Below are 23,181 nucleotides of genomic sequence, written 5' to 3'. Positions count from 1 at the left end.
CACTTACCTCCATGGAGTCATGCAGCCTGCAGCGACAGCATCAGACCAGAAGGAGCTTGAACTGCTGCATGAGTGTGGAAAGTAGAAACATGAACACCAGCTTTTACTATGCATATTAATAAATATTCTTTATTTAAATTTTGCACATTGCGCTTTAACATATTACATCCAAAACACCTTGCAAATGGATGTCTACTTTGTAAAATCTTATATTCAGCTCATTGTCATTCTGTACAGAATTATAGGTACAACATTACTTTGCCACTAGTTTGCTTCTTGTAAGTCTCACAGTAAGAGAAACATTGACTGAAAAGAGATGGCTTTAAATTATGAGAGGCTTGCACAGCTACTCAACTAAAGAGACAAGCCTGAAGGAAGAACAGAATTAATGAAATCACCTCCACCAGCCTCCCCCAAAAAAACAGGAAAAAAAAAATCACATTAATTTAAGATAAAATTTGCCATAAGTCACTAAATTAAGTTTTTGAAAGAGAAGACGCAGTAGTCATCGAGAGTTTCAGTGAAAGACAGAGCTACTTTATTGGCTTTAGTTCACTCCAGCCGTTGTCAACCAACTGTTACAAATGGGCCCCTTGTGATCGTTTAAGCGGCAGTACTTATTAAATTTCTCCTTCAGATGCTGTCGGTATTGTTCTCTATTGCTGTAAAAAGACTTGTTGTTTGCCATAAAGGACTGGATCTCATCTTGTGAGATGAAGATTTCCTCATCAGAGGTGCATTCAGACTCATCCTGCAAAGGAAAGCAGGCGTTTAAGAACTTGAGCATCACCCTTCCCGTGCAGCTCACCTCCTGCAATTGGACTCAGGGTCTAAGTTGCCCTGATGAAGGAAGGTTCAGCCTTCCTGCCATGACACCACAAGCCGTAGCTGGCTACTCCAGCCACCTCATTCACACACCATACTCTGCTAGACTGTGTAAGAGTCATGAAGAACCAGAACATGCTTCAGAGTCTTAGCACATTCCCATTGAAAGTGCATTAAATTAAAACTAAGCGATGGAAAAAAGGAGCAAGAAGAAGCTGTCCAAGGAGCGCGTAGTGGGAAAGTAGTATTTGAGGCATGAAGGCAGCAATAAAGCACGTTTCACTTTATGGAATAACGCAATCCTTGCTAATGAGTGGTTATAATACAAGTTCTGTCACTTGCATTCCAGTGGCAGGCAATTTCTCCTCCTCTGCAAAGCGTCTGAGTTACATATTTTACAGAGAACATGCAAAAGCAAACAAAGCACCAGAATCTTCAGTTCAGTTACGTTCTCTCTTGTAACAGTTCTTCAGTGAGGTTTCCCTTCTAAACCCCATCCTCAATCCTGAGGGTTTAAAGCAGTATGCTACAGCCTAGAATTCAAAGGAAGCGGTTACTTACAAGGAGTTCCACTAAGCTTTTGGCACCTTTTCCAGTATCGGGAACAAGTGACATGTCTGCAGGTTCTGCAAACTGTGACACGTTTTTCATATGCTCAAACCAAGGCAACTGCTGCCCACTTTTTTCTGAGCTACAGCAGCTTTCAGCATGTGTGTCTTTGGTCTTGTCGCGATGAAACTCTGTGTGCATGAGATTTCCTGAGGTCTCTCTGTTACCTGGATCTGCCATACAGCTTCCAAGCTTCTGAATCTAGAATTGAAAAGAGCCTGTAATGAAGGACCAGCAGCGTTCAACCTGAATCATTCAAGTTTCAGATGGAGGTAGAGAGAAAGAGGAAAGGAGGAAGTTCAAAAAGAGAACATGGATGTATATTTTTACATGTGTGTGCCTAGGCAGGAGGGGGGAATGGCATGTCAGCTCCCTGAGTGCACATAATGTCCTGAGTGGACATGCTTAGCAACACAGGCGAGACTCCTTCAGACCCAACCTATTGCAGGAAGAATATTGATTTCAAAACACGGATGGAGAGGTAGCGGCAGATCCTTGTTATCCCGCTTACAGCATTAGTTACAAAAGTATTTCAGATTTCAGTTGCAACTACTTTAAAACGCATGCATTTAAATAAGCACTCTGAAATAGTTGTGCTCCTTACGTGTTCATTCTCACACTTCAAGGTTTTACTTTTCTTTTTCTTCTTTTTGTTTTTGCCTTTTGTGTTACTCTCTTCTGAATTAGCCCAACATTCCACGCAGCTATCTCCATCCTCCTCTTTGTCTTCACAGCGATGGACACACGAATCATCTCCTGCAAAAGACAAGGCCATTTTCACTTCAGATGCTTAAGTTTAGTGGATACCAAACTGATGTTATATTCATACCAAACCTACCATTTTCATCATGGTTGCAAATGCCTTCAGTGCAGGCCACATCTGACCCTTCTCGAGATCCTGTTTCGCTGCCCTCCATGCTAGATGAATAGCCACAATCACTGCCATTACAATGTGGAGATAAACCTGAGATGAAGTGAAAAGTCACAGCGATGTAGAGGAGCTGTTGCGTACTCTTTAGTTATGCCTCTAAGATGAAATAATGCTTTAAAAGAAGTGATTTATAAAAATAGCTGAGTGCCGTTCAGCCCAGAAATGGTCAATGTTTGTACAATGCAAAGCAATGGCATTTAACATACCTTTCTTGATTTTAGGTGAACCTAATAGGGTACCACTACTAGGACAGGTGCAAGAAGTGCTTTCATTAGTAACAATTACTTCTACACAATTGTTAGCTTCTTCAGTGCTACCACAGGCTTTGCAACTGCTTTCCGTGAAGTTCGAATTCTCCTTGAAACAAAACCAAAAGTTACTTGCAAGTACTGAAAGCTCAGCCCACATCTTCATAGAGGATGCTCTTACACAAGAGAAAAGAACCGACACTGATAACAGCCACAGCGTTGCTTGTAGTTCTTCACAAGTACTAAACAACTAAACCCACCCCATCTACCAACCATCTTCCCCACAACAGCATGAATAAGTTCAGTCAGGAGATCCAGAATAATAATTGCATTTATGCAGCGTAAGTTACTCAAAGCTTCCCCCTCTCCAACAATTCGATGCAGGTTGTCTGCAACCAGCATTTCAATTCCCATGCTCTAAGTGATCTCTAAGAAATGAGAGTTGAAAAAATAGTCTAGGATAACCCGAATCCTTGGAGATTCAGGATTTAAAAACAACCCAAAGCTAAGGAGTTCCAGGCAAGTACTTTACAGAAAGGCTGTACTAATCCGGAAAAGTATTCAGTCCCTCTAGTGAGCAAATACAGTAAAAGCCCTCAAGAATTCTAACTGAAAACAGTGAGCTGATGAACGAAGCTCCACATTAGAAACGCAGTTATGTAGCTGTCAGTGTTTACCTTTGCTTGATTTACCTCCTTCTCCTCTGGTGCCTGCGAAGGAGCAGGGATCTCACACACACACTTGTTTTTCCGTCGGTTCTTCCGTTTTTGGCGCTTCTTCTCTTGTTTCAGCTCTCGCACCCTTTCTTCTTCTGAAAACTCTTCACAGAGCTGTTCCAATCGACTAATACCCTGCACTTTTTCCACAGCCATCTGTTTGCAAGAGGTTAGATCTATTTACAGGTGTTAACACAATTCAAGCTTTTATGTTCTAAACAAGGACAATAGCTGGCAAGTACTTACAAAGTCATAGAATCATAGAATAGTTAGGTTTGGAAAGGACCTCAAGATCATCTAGTTCCAAGCCCCCTGCCATAGGCAGGGACACCTCACACTAAACCATCCCACCCAAGGCTTCGTCCAACCTGGCCTTGAACACTGCCAGGGATGGAGCACTCACAACCTCCCTGGGCAACCGATTCCAGTGCCTCACCACCCTAACAGGAAAGAATTTCCTCCTTAGATCCAATCTAAACTTCCCCTGTTTCAGTTTGAACCCGTTACCCCTTGTCCTGTCACTACAGTCCCTGACAAAGAGTCCCTCCCCAGCATCCCTATAGGCCCCCTTCAGGTACTGGAAGGCTGCTATGAGGTCTCCATGTAGCCTTCTCCAGGCTGAGCAGCCCCAACTTCCTCAGCCTGTCTTCATACGGGAGGTGCTCCAGTCCCTGATCATCCTCGTGGCCTCCTCTGGACTTGTTCCAGCAGTTCCATGTCCTTCTTATGTTGAGGACACCAGAACTGCACACAATGCTCCAGGTGAGGTCTCACAAGAGCAGAGTAGAGGGGCAGGATCACCTCCTTGGACCTGCTGGTCACGCTCCTTTTGATGCAGCCCAGGATACGGTTGGTTTCTGGGCTGCGAGCGCACACTGCCGGCCCATGTTCAACACAACTATTGACCATGACAGAAGAATGCCTATCCAGATTTAGGCACTACCTTTAGAGTGCTGGAGGAAATCCATGTATTTGGGGAATGCTGTGTCTAACTTATGGCCCAGATTTGCAATTTTCAGTGAGAAGTTGTGGATTTGAATGCATTTGTGGATCTGTTTCCCATGTTTACCGTTTACTCTGATTATTTAACACAAAAAGCCACATTAGAACTACTGCTACAGAATTCCTGCAGCTCTTTTGTCTAGGAAAACCAGTGAAAAATGTAGCCCATTTTTCTAGGCAGCATAAATGTATCTCAAGATGTAGCAGTATCTAAATATGTTCTTTAACATTAAGTTCAGAGCAAGTATCATAATGGCACATCCACATACAAAGTTAAAAGGATACAGGTAAACCAGTCAGCTATTCTGGACCAATGCTCCTACAGAGGTAAAAATACATTCCCTTTTCTTTCCCAGATCACTCTCAGAACTCCTTAAGCCAAACTGAGACTTCACCAATCCCACTCACCTCAGAAAAGGACCCTATATAGAGATGGAGCAGTTCTGCATTTCAAGTCCATTACCAACATCACAGAGCAGTCTATCTATGTGAATGTTACAATGCCAATGAATTTTCAACACCACTTTTCTCCATTAAAAAGAACACCAAGACAAAACCTGACAGGAACGTCACTGTGCACCCAGTCCTACCCAGTCAATGCCACTGCCACAGCATTGTAAGTCTTAGAAAAATTACTTGTAAAAACCCCCAAGAACCAGGTGAGGGTTCCACTCTGACCTTTCCCAAACTGATTTTATTCCTCCTCCTCTGATGTTTTAGACATTTTTAGAGAGAACAATCATTAAGAATGGAAGACAAACATAAAAAAGACCTATGTCATACCAAAGGGGAAGTGTACTACTGGCATATGCTGAAGGAACTGCATGGGGTTCAAGATCCCAGAGGATTACAGACTGCACTTGGAACACACCGAATGTAAGAGTTAGCAGTTGTGACTGTAACCCAAAAGCACATCCTCCATGTTTACTAATATGCCAAACCTGTTGTGGCCAGAGCTACTTTTAAATGCTATCAGGTAGAAAAACCCTCACTGTGAAGATTCCAAGCTGCACATTACAGTGCGCTGTAAGTACAAGCAAGCCTCAATCTTTTGTGTTCCAGGAGACTTCACATTGGAATGCAACGCAGTTGTGCTATGCATTGATGTTACACAACTGTTGCCCGCTGTGAGGCAGGGATCGAATGCAACACCCTTGAAGCTCCTTCCAGCCCAATGTTAGTAGAAAGCAGAAAAATCATTTTAGTGAGATGCATGCAGTTCCGGGGTTAGATAAAACTTGGAGTTTACCTCAAAGCTTTTGCGTAAAGCATCGACACCCAGGTAAAAAAGCATCTGCCACGTTTGTTCCTCAGCCCGCAACTTCTGCCAGATTCGGTGTAATCTTTCATAAAGATGAATACCCAGGCAGGTCAACACTTCTTCTTGGGCTATGTCTATTGTCTTAGCGTGCCTTTCTCTTCGTCTACAGGAAGAGTTGAACCAAAGCACAGTATTGTTAAAGGAGCTGGAAGTCTACCAAGAGATCAAAGCAGCTCAATGACGTATTTTCTTGATGTTCAACTAAAGATAATGTTTGCATGAACAGCTTTTTAAACCGAGTTCTGCTGTGCTGCATGCAGATGCAAAATAGAAAGGACCAGGTCAAAACCACCACAACATTCCTCACAGGTTAATCTGTGCACAGGGCTGTTAAGCTACGCTATGCCTTCCCACCTGTGACTTCAGAAGGCAGTGCCCCACCAGTCTCTGCTCACTCCTAGTAACAGGGATCAGCAGTTTTAATGCCAGAGATGCAGCTGCTCTCTCATTTAATGCAATCTGTATTTAGTTTATAGCAAATATTTCACCTTCCTACACATTTATGTGTCAGTTAACTGAAGCTGAATAAACACACACAGAAGTTTATACACTACTTACCGTACCAAGTAAAAACATTTCAGCATTAATCTGTACTCTATTAAGGAAAAAACATTATGAAAGGATTTACCGTCCTCATTAAAGAGCTATGACTGAGCTTTAATTGAGCTCAGAATTGTACTTTTCATTGTAGGAGTTTAAGATGCTAAAACAGGTTCAGAAATTGCTACAATATCCAAGTGGTGACAAAACCAAATTGAACACTTGGCATTTGGTAAAGCTGCCAACCAAGGATCTCTTTCTATTTCGCATATTTTGAACACCTCAATGGAAAAGCAGGCAGTCCTGTGAGTAAACACATCAACTAGAACACATCTGGCAATTTCTTTCAGGCTTGCCTTCAGAGTTAAATGCATTCTGAAGTCAAAAGCACGTATGAAACCTTTGCTACACTGAAGCGCTACCTTGAAAATCTGCTTTACCATGAATATTCAACACAAACATCTACATTATTCTGCAGCAAGGAGGCAATAAACCACTTTTGCAAAATACAGTCAGTAATAAAATAAAGAAGCAAAGCGCTAGATAGCCCACTCTAGCAAATTACATACTCATACCCTCCTGCGAACTCGGGTTCGGCCCGGCCCAAGAGGTGCGCGATGAAATCTGTCTCACAGCACACGTGGATGTGGCGCTCATGGGGACAGCAGCGCAGGCCCTCGTACAGCGCAGCACAGTAGCCCTTCTCCTTGCTGCAGTCCAGCTCGCCAATGAGAATGTTGTATGCCCGAAGGACTTTGTTTTTGCAGTCAGTGCAAAACCTGTGTTGGAACAGAACAGAATGGGACTGAGTTCTTATTCAAGCAGAGTACGTTACACTATACTGAGTAATCTGCAGATAAGTCTAAGTTATAATATACAGAGCTATTTAATAGTGCATGCTATATTTAAACTAGGTCACGTAAGGTTTATGTTACTTCAAAAGGTAAAATAGTAAGACTTTGGCTGTAAGCCACTCTAAGTTTACTGTATGTATTATAGCACCTATCATATATTACAAGTCTGGATATCAACTTTCATGCTGCAAGGTATAAATCAGGCTAACTGTTAATATGAAGAAATTCCTAGATGGATATGCAAATCCACTTGTTGAAAGATCAGAAATCTAATAGTGAACAATAGTGATCATTAGTGTAAGCCAGGGCAAAATTCCCCTCAAGTAACACACTCCATGTTACTTTATGGCAATTATTTAAAGTATACTTGAGTGATAAGCAATAAGAAAAAAAGAAATTGCTCTGTTGCCTGCTCTATGTGAGTGATGTTTCCACTACAAGCACCTTTAAACATATTCTGAATTACTAGATAACTGCACAGATAGCCAAACAAGGTTTCAATTTAAACAGAGCTCAGATAACTAATGTGAGAAGAGCATAGTTATGAAGCCTGTTACAATTACAATACAACCAAATTCAGCTCTTTCTATTTTATAGCAGGAGTCATCTTCAAGAAGCTACAAAACCTCTGGCTGTATTAATTTAACAATGCACGTCAGACAAGCTGCTCACATTTCAGCTTTCAGAGCTGGCTCTTCATGCCATCTCTGGATGGTGTTTTTCCCTTTCCTAGTTTGTCCACTCACTTGACAACACTAAGTCAAAACATGCTTTGATGTTTGACAGAACTATGATAACTGGCTAGTTTCTGTGGTGAAAGGAAGGAAAACAGCAATATTATTGCAGGTTAACATCAGGAATGCTGCCAGCACCATGTTTAATGTCACAGGAGATTAAAGCTATTTTGTTTCCAAAGTGTTATTTCCACACCACCACCACCCCCGCGCCCATCTGTGGTCCCACTGGTGGTATCAGAACCTTGAGACTGCTGGAAAATAAAGCATTTTAATCAGCATGGTAGCTCCCATACACATGCAACAATGATTTAGTGGCCTATTTTTACCTTGCAAGAGAGACCTAATAGTACTAACAGTACTAAGTCATAAATAACTGTTTTAAAACAGCGATTTAAAAGCAACGCCAAGCCTAAAATCTGCTTCTATTGGTTTAGCTCCTATTAGTTTGAATCTGCACATACTCCCCAAAAGCCTAAATGAAAGTATAGTCCCAGACACAGTAGGCTACTTGTGAAAGAGTGAAAGAATATAGACAGGTTTAATACATCAAACTGTAAATCAACTTAATCCTAACAAAACAGGTATTAAGACAAGCAGCTATGACTTCACCTGAGCTCTCTGCATTACCATAACCCGGAACAATACATAAAACACAAAGAGTATTTCACAATGTTAGTCTGTTACGATCCAATCTGCCAAAGCTCCCCATCACCACGAAGCTTAGATGGAAGGTATCAGAAGGATCCTTTATACTTTTAACCACTGCGTGAACTCCGCGTACATTTTGACTCACAAAACAATACAGCATGTATTCCTCACAATGAAGGAGTGTCTTTGCTCTTTTAACATACCTGTGTTTTCGCAGATAGGTTTCTAATGTTTCTAAAAGACAGCTAGAGTCAATTAAAACTACTTCATCCCTGCATTCCTGGGACATGAGCTCCCACACATCCATCCAACAACCCCTGCAAAAGAAGATCATAAGAAACAAAAGACTGTCCATCATCCTGGGAGGGGTTTAGAAAAGAAGCAAAATAAAGCATCATTACTTTACCTGAGTGCTCCCTGGAAAGACCCACAGTGGCAAATGATGCTACACTTGCTCTCCTCCTTCCTCCTATCTTTACTATTTTCCTTACCTGCACTGAATTTCTGTGTACTGAGTGTGCTAAAGCTCCCTTCAGTGTTACATAGCATTAAAAAAAATATTTTTAAACCTATACTATATATATATATTGTGCACTACTTATTTTTCCTAAACGAATGCTATGAAAATGGATGGTCCTTTATTTACTTTGAATCCCTTACAGGCTGAGCCTTAGCCTCCAGTAAAGTCAGACTTGAGATACAAATTGCGGTGTCCGTGTTTAGAAACCAAGATTCATGAGGACTTTTGAAAGTCACAGCTGAAAGCCAGCAGCATTTCATCAGGATATTGTCTATATTACCTTAAGGACAAACATATACAAGTTTTAATACTTCTGGAGGATTAAATTTCATATGAGAACTTCCTAAACAAAATCAAAACCATGAAATAGAAAGCAAAAGAAACCCCCTAGATTTCCACACATCTACAACTGTCAGAAACCATAGAACACACCACATTTCATTTCCAAAATTCATTAAAAAAACCCCAAACCCTAAGTCTGGATATGCTAAAAGTACACGTATAGAGCAAAGAACAAACTGTAAATAGCAGTCATGCTTACTTACAGGCTTGCCTACACTTGACATTTTATCAGAATGGTCAGTTCTGGTTAAGCTCATGTATGTGTACAACAGAGCAGGAAAACAGGGGAAGAAGCACTCCCATTTAATAATTAGCTCCTCAAGAGTATCTGTGTGTGCTATTATCTAGCCTGCCACATCATATGGCTTGCATTTTATGAGAGGTTAAAATGCTCTTTAGCCTCAAATGGACCCAAGTAGCCATAAACCAGGCACACAAAGTGAGGACATCAAGTAACTCAAGTGGTATTAGATAGTTATGTAACTTGCCCAATTAAGCAACACAATTACAACTCAAAGCCTCTTCTGTGTGTACAAAATGCCCAAGAGATGCAACTCAGCTGAAGAGGTTTCTTGCAATAAGCAGCTCTAAATTGATAAATAGAATTTGTTCGGTGGAACAGTTCTATCTGATGCCTCTGTATCTAGGCTGCTAGCATACTTGCTTCCACTCAAGGCAGCACATTTATCTGGAGAAACAGCAATACTGATTCACCCTGATCACTTCTGTAGCATAATAAATGGCTATAGACTAAGCAAGCAGAGTGCAAGCCGTGCTTCTTTAGCACACTACACTGATTGTGCACAAGCTATGTTATCAGATAAAGCAGAAGGTTTTACCTTCAGTGTACTAAATACTGCTGTTCCGTATATTCCCTATTAACCTGCCAGCATTCAGAATACTAAGGGGATTTATTCCAGCCTGAATTGAGGAAACAAAGGCAGCATTTTCCTCTCTATTCATTCAGTTTCAGAATTGTTCTCCTTTGCCAAAATGGTCACTGCAGGTTCCACAATACATGTTCTTACACAGAAAAGATTAATCTTATTAAAAACAAAAGTAAAGAAAAAAATAACACTTTCATAATGCTTTGGAATTGCTTTATGTTAACATAACCCTGTAACTCTTATGACCTTTTGCTTGTGTAACATAAGCTTTAAACTAATTGTATGAAAAGCCTGTAACCAAAATAAAAAATGGAGATAATGATTAGCTACCACTGTCCTCAAGCAGCCCAAGTGAAAAGCAAGTGTCAAATTCCACATGCCTACCAGCTCAGGGGATTTACCTAAACCCAAAGTGACTCAGGTCTGCATAGAAAAACATATATCCTGTAACTGGAAGCCATGATCAAACTTTCACAGGCTGTACAACCAGGAGAACACAACCAACTAAACCAGCTCGTGGACACTTCGGCTAAGCACAGCAGTCCAATTTATTGGTCATGACAAAAAAATAACAAACACCCCCAAACAAGAAAATGCCCCCAAATCCACAACAGATTTGCAGGGAGTGTTTTTCTGGTTAGCCAGCTGGAATAACCTATTTCAATCAAGACAGAGGTATACATACATCTTTTTCACTGGTACATTCAAAACATGCTATCCTATTTTGAGAAAATACAGTTTAGTTTTAACCCTGCAGCCCCACCACAACAAAGGCCTTTATTAACAGTTGTGCAAGGCATTTTTAATAACCCCCAAGCGAGATGTTTATTCATTTAGCATGTACCCTCTTTCACTGCAGTGTGAGAAAAACTGCTGATCAATCATTGAGGTGTAGAGCATAAAAACCAGTTTGTCTTTTGAGAGCATTGGTTACACTGTGCAGAAGCCATCCATGCCCTGAGCAGGCTACAGTCCAAGTTTTGTCAGACAGATATGAAAAACACATCAGAAAGCACTGGTTTGTAATGGCCAAGCTGCATTTTGGCACCTGGTTTTGAAATTAAACGTGGATATTTTTATACCAAAAACCAAAAATCCCAAACAAAACAGACCCAAAAGCAAAGAGGCAAAAATGAAATGACCAGAACCAACAAGCAAATCTTGGGAAACAGCGCATTTCTTATTGCAGCCTTAAATTTGATATGAAAGCATCACCGGTTACCTTCAGTAGGTCTGACAAAGGGCAGAGGGACAACTCTCACACTGAGGAATGACCACAGAGCTTATTTTGGGAGGGCAAAATTGCTCATAGCACTAGTTTTGTCCAGTCAAAGCATGAGCAAGGAAAGAATTAAACATCTCACTGACAAAACTGTCACTCTTACTGCACAAAAAAGGGTTAACTACCCTTTTACAAAGCCTATGGAGAAGGGCTCATGCCCTGCAAAACACACTGCCCAGGACTCCTGGGTTCTTCTGTTCCTCTCCCCCACAACTATCTGAGTCAGCTAAAAACACCAAACAGTCTAGAGATTACTACTCTGGGAAACAGATAACAGCATAAGAATTTTACCACAATGCTTACACATAAGGTACTATCAATAGTCTGGTTTCTTAACATATTTTCATTGGAATTGTGGATGTTAAAGGCACTTACCCCAAAGGTTTTGGTTTGTGTGTGTCCAGGGAGTGCAACTGACATCTCTTGTTCTTCTTACTTTTAGGAATTGCATCAATCATATCATTCAGTTTGGACCTATGGAAAAAAAAATTAAACTGATATTCTGAAAACGTGGTCATCCAGAGAAATTTTAAAGGGATTAATTCAGCTCATGTACCAGAAACAAGCGCACCAATGAATTCAATCTAAAACTTCCTCCTGTCCCCCATTTTAACTTGTTCTGACACACAATCCTGCAGTACACAAGGATTTTCCAGACAAATCCTAGCAAGCAAGATAAAGAGAACCCACATCTAAAAAGCTATTGCAAAACTTTAAGTAACAGACCTCGAGCAATGATGCCTATTTCAGAAGTGTGGGGAACCACTATGACCACTTTATTTACCTCACCCTCCAAATCTCGACTGCCCCAGCTCTGCATTAACCTTTCCTACTTCTCACTGGCCTGCTAACTGCAGAAAGAAGAATGAGCTGAAGCCAGCTGGAAAGCCAAGGCACACTGTGGTGAGCAGTCACTGTTTGGTCTGCTGACAGCTGAGAAACAAACAGCACTGAGGCTATTTATTGTGGTAGCCAAACCCAGAAGGTTTCACTTTCTCAGTGTCACCTTTATACTGGAGGAGTACAATGTTTTTTGGGCCAGGTGTTAGTTAATAGTTGCAAAGTAGCAGGGTGAAGAAACACGCTTCTTCCAGAGATCATGAAAAGCCCACAGCACCTATTTCAGATTGGTAACTGAACTTTTTAATACCAGTATCTTTCAACTGCAATCATGGCATCTCAACTGATGATATGACAGATTAGTTGGGTTTGGTTTTTCACAGTTTAGGTGATAACTAGCTTAAAATGGCTCTAAAAGGCATGTACTAGAAGACCTAAACTTGTGACGTTTTAGTATCACCAAGGCAGCTATAAAGTCAAATGCACAGAAGCTAGCTTTGCTTTTCCCCAGGTACGAATAATCTGGGCATTTCTAAGACACCTACCCATGTACATAAAACAGTGTATACAGCTTCTTTGCATCAGTCATACAGCTTCGAGTTACAGACAGAACCCCTTTTGGCCCTACTGTCAAGGGCTCAAGTGCTGGATTTCCAGACTCAACAAGCTGAGAAAACAGACGTTCCACACTGCGACGGCAGCCAACACATGGGACCAGCTGAGAGAGCGCGCTCAGCACTTCACGCGATGTCACCATCATGGCAATGTTCAGATCCTGCTGTTTAAGCATGCTATGCCTCTAAAAGAGAACAAGAAATTAAATCATTAAAACCAAAAGGAACAGTTCAAGATGTGTGTCTGAGATTTCTTCCTTTTCAACAGACTTTCCGTACCAAAATACACTTGTGGAAGCTGTCTGCAGTGCTCAATTTCAGGTCACTGTTTTAACGTAGACATTTAAAATACTTACTGTATGAACGAAACCACGCTTGCTAATAGCATAGGAGCAATTCAGCTTCAAGTCTTACCATCTACCCTCTGCAAGGAAGCTAATATTTTTCTGCTCTTGTTTCCTCCTTCTACCTCTCATATCAGCAAATGCTGCTTCCAAACAAATGGAACATTCCCTGCCCCTACCAGGAAGCTCTTTTTTTCCCCACCTCAGCACAGATATGTTAGTAAAGGGTCTCACACACAACTTTGCATAGAAAGTAAATTAATGGATGCTCATTGGCATATACAGAAACTTCATTTACATGAAGCTTATTCTGTTCAGACAAGACAATTTTGCAATATTTTTCCTTGAAGGCTAAATGCCGTTTCCCAGTATAATTCTGACATCTGAAATTAAAAGCTTACTATTCAGGGTGAAACAGTTTACTTTGCTAGTGAACATTCAATGTGTGCTTACAACAGAACATTAAAGAGAACACCTTCACTGTTTCTTACATCAATAAACAACTTCAGGAGTTTCTCCTTGTTCCTCTGTCAAACACATCCAGGTGCACACACACACACAGAGCACATACCCTTCTATTCCTTCTTCTGCTAAATTACTGGCTTGGACTTCATCAACACTACACTGCCGCTAGCACAGCTGGGCAGAAGAGAGTCCCTTCCTCACACACATCCACACTTAGAATACCAGCACTGCTGGCACTTTCCAGTATCATCTGTAAAAGCAGAGTCCTGTCAATATATTAATTGTGAACATCATTTTCCCCAGTTCTACAAAGCACAGCTTTGTAAGCACAGTCGTATCCACACAGGAAATGTTGCCACAATAGCATTTTCTGTATCACTGTCATATTACACCACTTAAACACTCCTAATGGAGAAACGACTTGTCACACCTTCTGAGGAAAGAAAGAAAAGACGTTCTACATAGTGAAACTAATCAATCCCATGGAGCGTATCAATACATCAGTTGAAAAGAGAAAATATTTTCAGCTCACTTTATGCAATACATGTTATGAAAAGTAAAGCCATTATCAGATAACATTTAAGGTTTATGCTCTTAAAGGCAGGCACGTTAAATCACCTTACAAGTGGTATCACCCCGCAATAATCCTCTTTCCTGTAATTAATAGTACTAGTCATGGCAACAGGAGGGATGCGCTATTTTCACAACACAGCTATGCTTTACGTGCAGCATATGTCTGAACTGCTGCTATCAAGCCACTAGTGAAGTACAAGCTGCACATCAGCAAACTGGCCTGTTCCTCTGCATATCAAGTGGCACAATTTTTTAGTTGCTACAGGTGTTACAGTGCCAGTTACTTGCCAGAGTGTTGGCAGATAAGTTTCTATTTAGTAAGGCTTCAGGGGTAAGTAAGGCTCCTTTAGAAAGGACAGACAAGACAGTCTTCTCACTATTCAACTACATATAATCTATACACTGGCACATTAATACTATCTTGGTATGGTACTAACCATAAGAACTCAGTCCTAAGGAATTTACACTTCCACTTGAAAAAGCAGCTCAAAAGCATTTAGGAAAAAAGAAAATAATAGAAATGTCTTTAGAAACTGTAGTTTCCATTATGCATGAACTGGCAGCGACCAGAAGATGCGCTGCTTTTACAGGCATTCTATTCTAACAGATAGGCAGCAATTGCTTCCTGACACAGCCAACAGTCTATAAATGCTGTAAAACATAGAAAACAAATGCATCCAGTGTACTTTGGTACCAATATGTAATTGCATATAGGTGCTGATGTGTCTTTTAAGTCATTCCAGGAGTGACAGCCTCCTAGAGAAGCAAAAGCATGAGTCTAAGGAAAGCAAGACCTGATGCGTGGCCTTAAAACCCAGCAGGGTATATTTACCTGGATGAACTGTTTCAACTGTGCACCATTACTCTGATGTCCATCAAGGTTTAGCACATTATCAGGAAATTCCATCACCATCTATAAAAAAGAAAAAAAAAAAAAGAGGGGAAAAAAAATGCTTTCAGAAAAAAAGTCCAAAACAGCATTAATTTATTTTAGTTTCTTGGAGGAAATAAGACAGAAATTTTGCTGAATGCCCATTCTGCCCACCTAACTATTGGAAGCTTGGGAAAGGAGAAAAGTATTCGTTTAAGACATCGAATGTTTCAAAGTAACTTTCACTAATAGAATGCTCTGGAAGCTGTTTATAAATGGCAACTCCTCAATAGCTGTTACAGAGAAAGCAAAAGTTGCTAAAGGAGGCATCAGCATTTGTATTACATTACTACACGACTTGAGACCCCATTTCAATTTAGAAACAACATATTGTACTTTAACATGCTGAGATTCCAACTGATCCAACAGCCCAACTCCGTTTATATAGCTATGAAGAAACAGCCACAACAGCTTAATGACCGAGTCCACTCCTTCAAAGGCTAATTTAAAACCATATTAACCCGAGAAGGTACTCCAAGGGATACTTTGTTTTGCATGACTGCAGCTGCAACTCCCAAGAGGCTCCAAGTAAAAAGTTAAGCCTTCAGAACAATGTGATTACTTGTAAGTAATTAATCATATTTCTTTTCAAATTACTATGCAACAAAGAGGGCAATTCCTAACACTCTTCAGTCACAAATCCAACTGAACAAGCATGGAGTACAATGAAACCAACCAGATAAATGTGTAAAGACTGGTTTAGTTGATCTTCTTTGTCCAACCCAAGAAATACAAAATTTATCAATACCAATGACAAAAGTTCACTTAAAATCTGAAAGATAAAGTAACAACTTTGGTTAATAACTCTAATACCAATCAACACCAAGTTAAGTTGGAGGGAGGAAAAAGGATGAATAGCACACCTTCCCTCAATTGTCTAGTAAAGATACAATTAATTCCCTGCTGTCTCCATAACTGCTGACACTGCCCCCAGAGAACGCATACATCTACTTTTACAGGCACTAGACATTGCTCCAAAATAAACACCTATTCTCTGAGGCCTGAAAGCAAGGCAATATTTCGCTTTCACATGTGCTAAACTGGAGCATTAGCACAGCTGCCTTATCTTTACACAGAACAGTGCCATAGCCAGCGCTAATCCTAACCTCTCACGCATCTTTTCTCCAGTCTCCCTTCCTCCTGACCCATACACACCAAGGACCTGCCTAAGTTTTTGCTGCAGAATTACAGGTTTCCTACATTAATCATTTGATGTTTCTGTGGGGAACAAGCTAATGCAAAAGTAAAACCTCTACCTGCTAATAACAAAGAAGATACAACCTGCATATTCCCCCCTCCCAATCTCCCATTATCAGACAATACCCTCAGGTATTTTGTACAACAGAGTGAAATTACCAAAGGCTAAATGAATTCATGTGTCTGACGGTATTTTATTAAGTGGTTAAAAATCTGCCACCATCACACCCTGAACTGGAAGAAAAAATTCCTATACCACCATATAGAATCCCAACCTGGTTTGTGTTGGAAGGGACCTTAAACCTCATCCAGTTCGGGATACCTTCCATTAGAACAGGCTGCTCCAACCCCCAATCCAACCTGGCCTTGAACACTGCCAGCGATAGTACATTCCCAACTTCCTCACATCAAATGGAATGCCTTCTAGAAATCATAAAAGCTGCTTAAGAAATTATAAGGGTTAAATATTTAAACCTCCTTGAAGTTCTAGCTAAGCCATAAGAAACAGAAAAGTGTGGTAGTGAACAATTCATATAGGACAGCAGCACCACAAGGAACCTAAACGTCTTTCTACGCTACTACAAAGCAATGTCACACACTTCAGGGCATGACAGGCCATTCATTCACTAATTTGTAATCCCCAATACACTGTTTCCAGATTTAAGGCACACATTAAGTCTTCCAGCTTCCCACTGTCTTCCAGCAATCCCATTATTTTTAAAACCTGAGTTTTAAACGTGGTCTACAGAAACCAACTACTAAGCACCATTTCTGTAAAGCTAATGCTGCAGATGTAGAACTACGTGTCAAAGACAACTGCATGCCTCACAATAGCTCGCAAAGAATGTATACACAACTGAGATGAGAACGGTGAGAGTTCATTCACTTGCTTTTGCAAATTCATTTAATAAAAGCCTCCAGAAGCCACCTACAAACCCCAGAACTTTGCAATAACGGTAACAGAATGAACAAGGGGGAAAAAAAAGGACCTGAGATAAGTCATGCTGAGGATGACTTGCACTTCACCCAGAAGGAAACGAATCTGATTTAGAGCTATAGGAACCTCTCCAATCATGAGGATGGCTTGCCTCTGGCATAAAAAGTAGAAGGACAGCAAGAACACGGTGCAATTGCACAAAGTTTGGGTCTGGTGTTAAACGCTGGAGCTAAACCAGAAATGGAATTTTAGGTCAGTTGAAGTCATCCACCTGATGCCTGGTATAGCTGAATTTTCACTCCCTCAACCTATTAAACACAGCAAAGGTAACAAGAGCATGGTAAGGTGCCTACTTGACACAATCTAATGAGTGATTTTTACTAGGGAGTCTGAGGGCAGGGGGAAGAGAGTTGAGAAATCTAAGATCTTAAAACTACCTGGGAATGGAGGGGCAAAACAACTTTCAAGCCACGACAGAGGACTGACACCCTCCCCCCACCAAAAACGATTACACACAATCATTGAATCAACCAGGTTGGAAAAGCCATTTAAGATCATCAAGTCCAACCTTTTCCCCAGCACTGCCATGTCCAGCACTAAACCATGACACTATTCTTACACAGCGCTGGGTTTCCCAGGTAACCAACCACTCTAGGAGAGCTGGATACTGCTTTGGACCACTTAAGAGGAAACTGCGCTTAATGTATAAGCACAATTAACCAGAGCTGACAGACCATGTAAAGTCAAAAACACTGATGGCATTTGGTATATTAATAATACATCATCATTTAAAACGATCAAAACAAAAATACTGCAAAGACCTTTCCTTCAAAGGTAGCAAAACCAGATGGGATTGCGACAGATAATCCTTATCAGTGGGATGGAGGGTTAAGAGACTCTCTGAAGACACTCAACTATTTTGTTCTGGAAGGTGGAAGAAATTACACTAAGAGGTTGACAGAGTTAGCTGATGCAAGTCAGGCATTCTCCTGTGCTAAACCATAAGATCAGGAATTTGAAGCACGTAAATTTTACACTATTTAAAGTAACAGCATTTACTGTCATACCACTGACAGCAACAGAACTGAAATGCAGAAATCAAGATACCCAATTACACTAAGTACAATTTTATTTTCCACCTAACCTCTTCGCACCCTAAGAATCAAAGCAAACAACAACGGGCTAGTCATGTATTTTTTCCCCCCTATTTTCTGTGTTCACCTAGGATGCAATTTCTGGGCCTACCTCTAAACACATTGAGGAGGAGACACCAGAGAGCCTCCAAGCTCCATTTCACTCATTCTTCCACTGAATCTTCTGGAAATGGCAAACCCCCCATGTTTTTTAATTCAGAACACCACACTGAAACAGAAACTCTCACAGATTTGTTACTGTAGACACATTATTACAGACTCTATAACCCCTACTTGAAGCCAAAGCTTTCAAAAACACCTCTTGCCTTTTCTTGCCTATTTGACAGCATATTCATTACCTCGTTGTAAACCTGGGGTTTAACCTTAATATGGCTCCCTTCCCGATCAACTGAAAACCAGCTTTGCTCCGCGTTTGGGCTTGGACACCGAGACACGCTTGTCACTTGAAAACAAGTTCTGCACAGGCGCCAGTACAGCAATCACTTTCTCATTACGCGGTTTGCATGTTTTTAGAGCCGGGAATCAGATAAAAAAAAAGTTGCCCCATTAAGCGCTGCTAACCCGAAGTGTTGCAAAGTCCCACAGATTAACGCTGCAGGAGCAAAGGAGGAGCCTGGGAGGCCCGTCTAGAGGAAAGGCCTCGCCTGGGCATTGCAACACGCCGCCCGCACACGTTGGGAGCGGGAGGTGCGGGGACACCCCGCGCTCCGCAGGCACTCACCGTGAGGGTGTCATCGATGTAGAGGGGGATCTGCCTCTTCTCGAAAGGGAATTCCTCCTCCCCGTCCCTGCACACCGCCACCAGCCGAGCCATCGCCGCTGCTGCCGCCGCCGCTTCCTCCCCGCTCCAGCCTGCGAGCAGCCAAACCCCGCGGAGGTAAATACCCGCCGCGCTCCCGCGGCACACTTTCACCACCCCGGGAGCAAGCCTGCGTTACCCCATCGCCTGATTCACCACGCCGGGCGCCGGCCCCGGCCGCCCAACCCACGGCCGGGCGCGCAGCCCGCCCGCCGCTTCGGCCTTGGAAGGGGCTCAAAAAGGCTACGGACCGGGAACGGGAGAGGTGGGGAGGCCGGGAAATGCGACATAACATGGAAGGAAGGGAGGGGACAGCGGCGAGGGGCGGGCCGGGCCCTCGCCTGGGCACAGCCGGCGGAGCAAGGCCGGAGGGATGGAGCCCACCGCGCCGCGGGCCGCTCCCCGTGCCCCCGCCCGCCGCCGCCGCAGACAGGCCGGCGGGGACCCACCCAGCGCCGAGCCCGGCTCGCGGCTCCCCGCCACCCCCGTCCCGTCCGGCCCCGCGGCGGCTGCGGAGCAGCAGCGGGGCGAGGAGGCGCCTCCACCGGCGAGGCGGGGCCACCCCTGCCCCCGGGCCACCGCTGCCGGGCCGCGCCCGCGGGGAGGGGGCCCGCGGCCCTCCCGCTGCCCAGCGCCGCCCGCGGACACCGCCGTCGGGCAGGCCGGGGGCAGGGGCGAGCCGGGGGGTGCAGCCCGGCCGACGCGGCGGCCAGACCCAGCCCTTCCCTCCCTGTCCTCTCCCGGCCTCCAGCCGGCGCGGCGCAGGCTCCCCGGCCGGGGCGGCGATGGCGTGGAGGCAGCCTGCGGGCCGCTCCCGACCGCCCTCTCCGGCCGCCTTCCCCTCAGCCCCGCCGCGGCCGCTGCCCTGCCCCCGGCCCGCCGCCGCCTCGCCCCCCTCGGGCCTTTACCGGCTCCCCGGCGAGTCGGCGGCCCGGGCGCTCTGACAGGCGGGCGGACACCGCGGGCTCCGCGCAGAGCCGCCTCCTTCCTCTCCCCCTCCCCGGGCCCTCCCCACAGGCGGTGGCCCCGGGCCGCCCCGCCCTCCTCTCGCGAGAGACCGCGGCCCGGCCGCGCGGCCGCTACCTCGGGGGCCTCGGGCGCTGTCCGGCGGGCGGCTGAGGTAGGCCCGGGGCGCCCGGTAGAGCCCGGCCCGGGGCGGGCGCTCCTCGGGCCTCTCCCTGCGGCCGGGCGGCCGCTGCCGTCGCGCTTCCGCCGCGGGGCGCCGTGCCCGGGCTGCCGCCGTGCCCCGGGGGCGCCGGGGGCGGAGGGGAGGGGGTGGGCTTGAACCCGGAGCGCTGGGGGTGGGACGGGGCCGGAGGGTGCCCCGGCCCGCGCCCCCGTGCTCGCTTTGCTGCAGGGGCAGCCGAGCGCGACCTGACCGAAATGCACCCGGGGGCAGCCCCGGAGCCCCTGCCCTGGTCACATGCGGGCTTTAGCTCTCTTACGGCCTCTTAAGGCTGTTGGCTTCTGCAGCACCGTAATGCAACCGGCTGCTTAACTTAGGGAGCCAAAAAACCCCATAGCCTTTCTTGAGCTATTAAATGGTGCACTTGAGCTGTTCATTCTTGTTGTTTATGTATACAGATACTGAAGGCCTCACAAGCAAATGCAGGGAAGGCAGTTAGCAGTATTTCTTTTTCCCCTTGTTTCTGCATTAAAAACATCTTTAATGGAGGAGTTAATGTACCTGCACTCACCATGCAGCACCTCTGACAAACACTGCGCAGAGCCACGTCGCTGCACAGTTTGCTGTCTGTGGGTTTCTTCAGCAAAATGGAAAGCTGGGGTTTACAGCAAGGGGTGCTTCCTCCCATCAGGGCATGGCGAGGGCACCGAGCTGTGATGAGCACCCAGGGTGCATTCAGCGTGAAGGCTCCTGTGTCACTTCTGCCCTTCGCCTCCCGGAGTGTGGTTGGATCACATCAACACATGCCACAGATGTCGTATTCTCAGGGTACGCACTGGTAAACTACACCTGAGAAGTACTATTGCATTTCAGGTAGGCTTTACCCACGGCTGCTGGAAGATGCAGCTCTTGGTTGTTATCTACAAAACCACTACACAGCAGCCAGCCCCTTCCTGCCGTTCATTTCCATGGCCCTCTCTCCTGGAAGAAATACCTGTCCTTTGACATAGCGGCTTTGAAATAGGATACAGCTTGAGGTCTTTCTTGTAACATTGGACTTTAAAAGAGACGCTACTGGGTTGGAAAGGAAGGCTGCTACCGAGCTGACCCTTCAAACCAGTGAAATTTGGTAAGAATGCTTAACAAATAACAAGGTTAAGGATAAATGGCATCGGACACAAAATCAGATGGTGGAATTATGGCAGCAAAGACAAAACAATTTGTTTTCCCAGTCCTCTGCTTTCCTGTTATTCCTGGAGTCGGTGCCATGCTATAGTTGAACCCTTTTACTTGTACTAGGTGAAATACCTTAAACTTGTACTAATTATGTAACAGCTAAATAAAAGTTTCTGATTTTTTATAATGTATCTTTGATCTGTACAATGCATCTTTGATCTTCCTCGTCTAAACACACCCCAAAGCCAAATGAAATGCAGTGTTCTTGTTCCTACCAACTGCTGAGCTAACAGCTAGCAAGGTGCATGTGGAGAAAGCGTCTACAGCAGTACCATAGCATTAACGTCGCTCACATCTCTCCCAACCCATTACAGTGCCCTTTGCTCACACAGACTTGGTGGTCAACGAACGTGTGCTTGTGTTTCTTGGTTCTTTCAGAGGCATGGTTAATCATCTGTATCTATTCATAGTTTAAACAGCATTAATAACTATGGCTGCTTCAGGGCAGAGCTTGCCACATTTGTTTATTGACAATAAGCAGTGAGAATTAGTTGCCTCTCATTAAGTCAGTGGTGAACAACTTACTTCGTACGGCTTTAAAAGCAGCAGACGGCCTCACGATGAGGTATTGTGGCACTGCACAGCTTGTCCCCGCTCTTCTGGTCACTTGCGCACCACAGTCCCCTTGGTTTGGGGCTGCAAACCACAGCTCCAGTCCTGGAGCAGGTGCCCACCAGCCTGCTGTGTGTGTGGAGCTTACAGGGCTCGGTGCAGACACCACAGACCTCCCACATCATCTCTGCTTCACGAACTGGAGTTGGTATCTAGTTTGCTGCTTGTTCAGACACAACTCTGCTTTGTCACACCCAATTAATGCCTTCATTGTGAATCACACTGATAGACGTGTGCTCACAGGCAGAACTCACTGCAGGTCTTGGGCTTCAAACACTTCAAAAGTTAATATCCATGAGTAATTCTGCATGAGTGCACCCTGCCGTTCAGCTCACGCTGGAGACCCTTCCTCCCTAGCAAGGCTAGGAAATGCTTTAAATCAATACGTACACCAGTTACCAGAAAACTGCTATAAACCGTGACAGCTGTTTATAAGACATTGTTGGCAATTGATTGCATTTGTCCTCAGGATAATACAGGCTGGTTTTCTTTCATTCTGAAGACTGTACGGCTATAATTTGGAAGTAAACAAGCATGAAATCAGCATGGCCACAGCTTGTAATCCTCAGACTTAACCTTTGCATTGGCCAGCAGCTAAGAGAACCTCATAAATTTCAGATTATTCCACAGTACGTTTGCCTTAAGGAATCTGATTTAGAAGCTTAATCTCCATGAGTTTTATGATTCATCACATTCAATCGACAAGGAGAAATACAAAATGCAGCCCCATGTGCACTGCTTGGAACTCCACTGACACTACACATCACCAGTTACCACTTGTATTCTACTTCTTAAGTATCTGTATCTCCCATTAAATTCCTCACAGTCTTTAAATGTATTTCTCTTAACCAACAACTTAATGAGGTCAGGAGGCACTGTCACACTTTGGAA

At 44.0% G+C, this 23,181-nt stretch overlaps 1 protein-coding gene and 1 long non-coding RNA gene across 5 annotated transcripts; one reads left to right on the top strand and one right to left on the bottom strand.

Moving 5' to 3' along the window:
- Positions 1 to 515: 515 nt before the first annotated feature.
- GGNBP2 (gametogenetin binding protein 2) lies at positions 516 to 20,330 on the bottom strand. 4 transcript variants are annotated; one of them, XM_065694469.1, is made up of 14 exons: positions 20,225 to 20,330; positions 19,239 to 19,369; positions 15,131 to 15,211; positions 12,848 to 13,101; positions 11,838 to 11,936; positions 8,635 to 8,748; positions 6,762 to 6,971; positions 5,581 to 5,755; positions 3,291 to 3,485; positions 2,572 to 2,722; positions 2,273 to 2,398; positions 2,039 to 2,190; positions 1,387 to 1,635; positions 516 to 751 (listed from the first exon to the last, which is right to left on the bottom strand). In XM_065694469.1, exons 2-14 carry the CDS (start codon positions 19,329 to 19,331, stop codon positions 548 to 550), a joined length of 2,103 nt encoding a protein of 700 aa, XP_065550541.1. In that variant the 5' UTR covers positions 19,332 to 19,369; positions 20,225 to 20,330; the 3' UTR covers positions 516 to 547. The 4 variants fall into 4 exon arrangements, with proteins under 4 accessions (XP_065550541.1, XP_065550540.1, XP_065550539.1 ...); XM_065694468.1 differs by having other exon boundaries at positions 3,306 to 3,485; positions 20,225 to 20,308; XM_065694467.1 differs by having other exon boundaries at positions 6,768 to 6,971; positions 20,225 to 20,308.
- Positions 20,331 to 20,373: 43 nt separating this feature from the next.
- Positions 20,374 to 21,809, top strand: LOC136021834 (uncharacterized). The gene is made up of 2 exons (XR_010615914.1): positions 20,374 to 20,436; positions 20,901 to 21,809. It is a non-coding gene; the product is annotated as an uncharacterized LOC136021834 (long non-coding RNA).
- The last annotated feature ends 1,372 nt before the right edge of the window (positions 21,810 to 23,181 follow it).

Source organism: Lathamus discolor, chromosome 14 (genome assembly GCF_037157495.1).
Source record: "Lathamus discolor isolate bLatDis1 chromosome 14, bLatDis1.hap1, whole genome shotgun sequence".
Lineage (NCBI taxonomy): Eukaryota > Metazoa > Chordata > Aves > Psittaciformes > Psittacidae > Lathamus > Lathamus discolor.
Note: the sequence above shows the minus strand (reverse complement) of the source record. Positions and strands in the feature narration are given on the sequence as shown.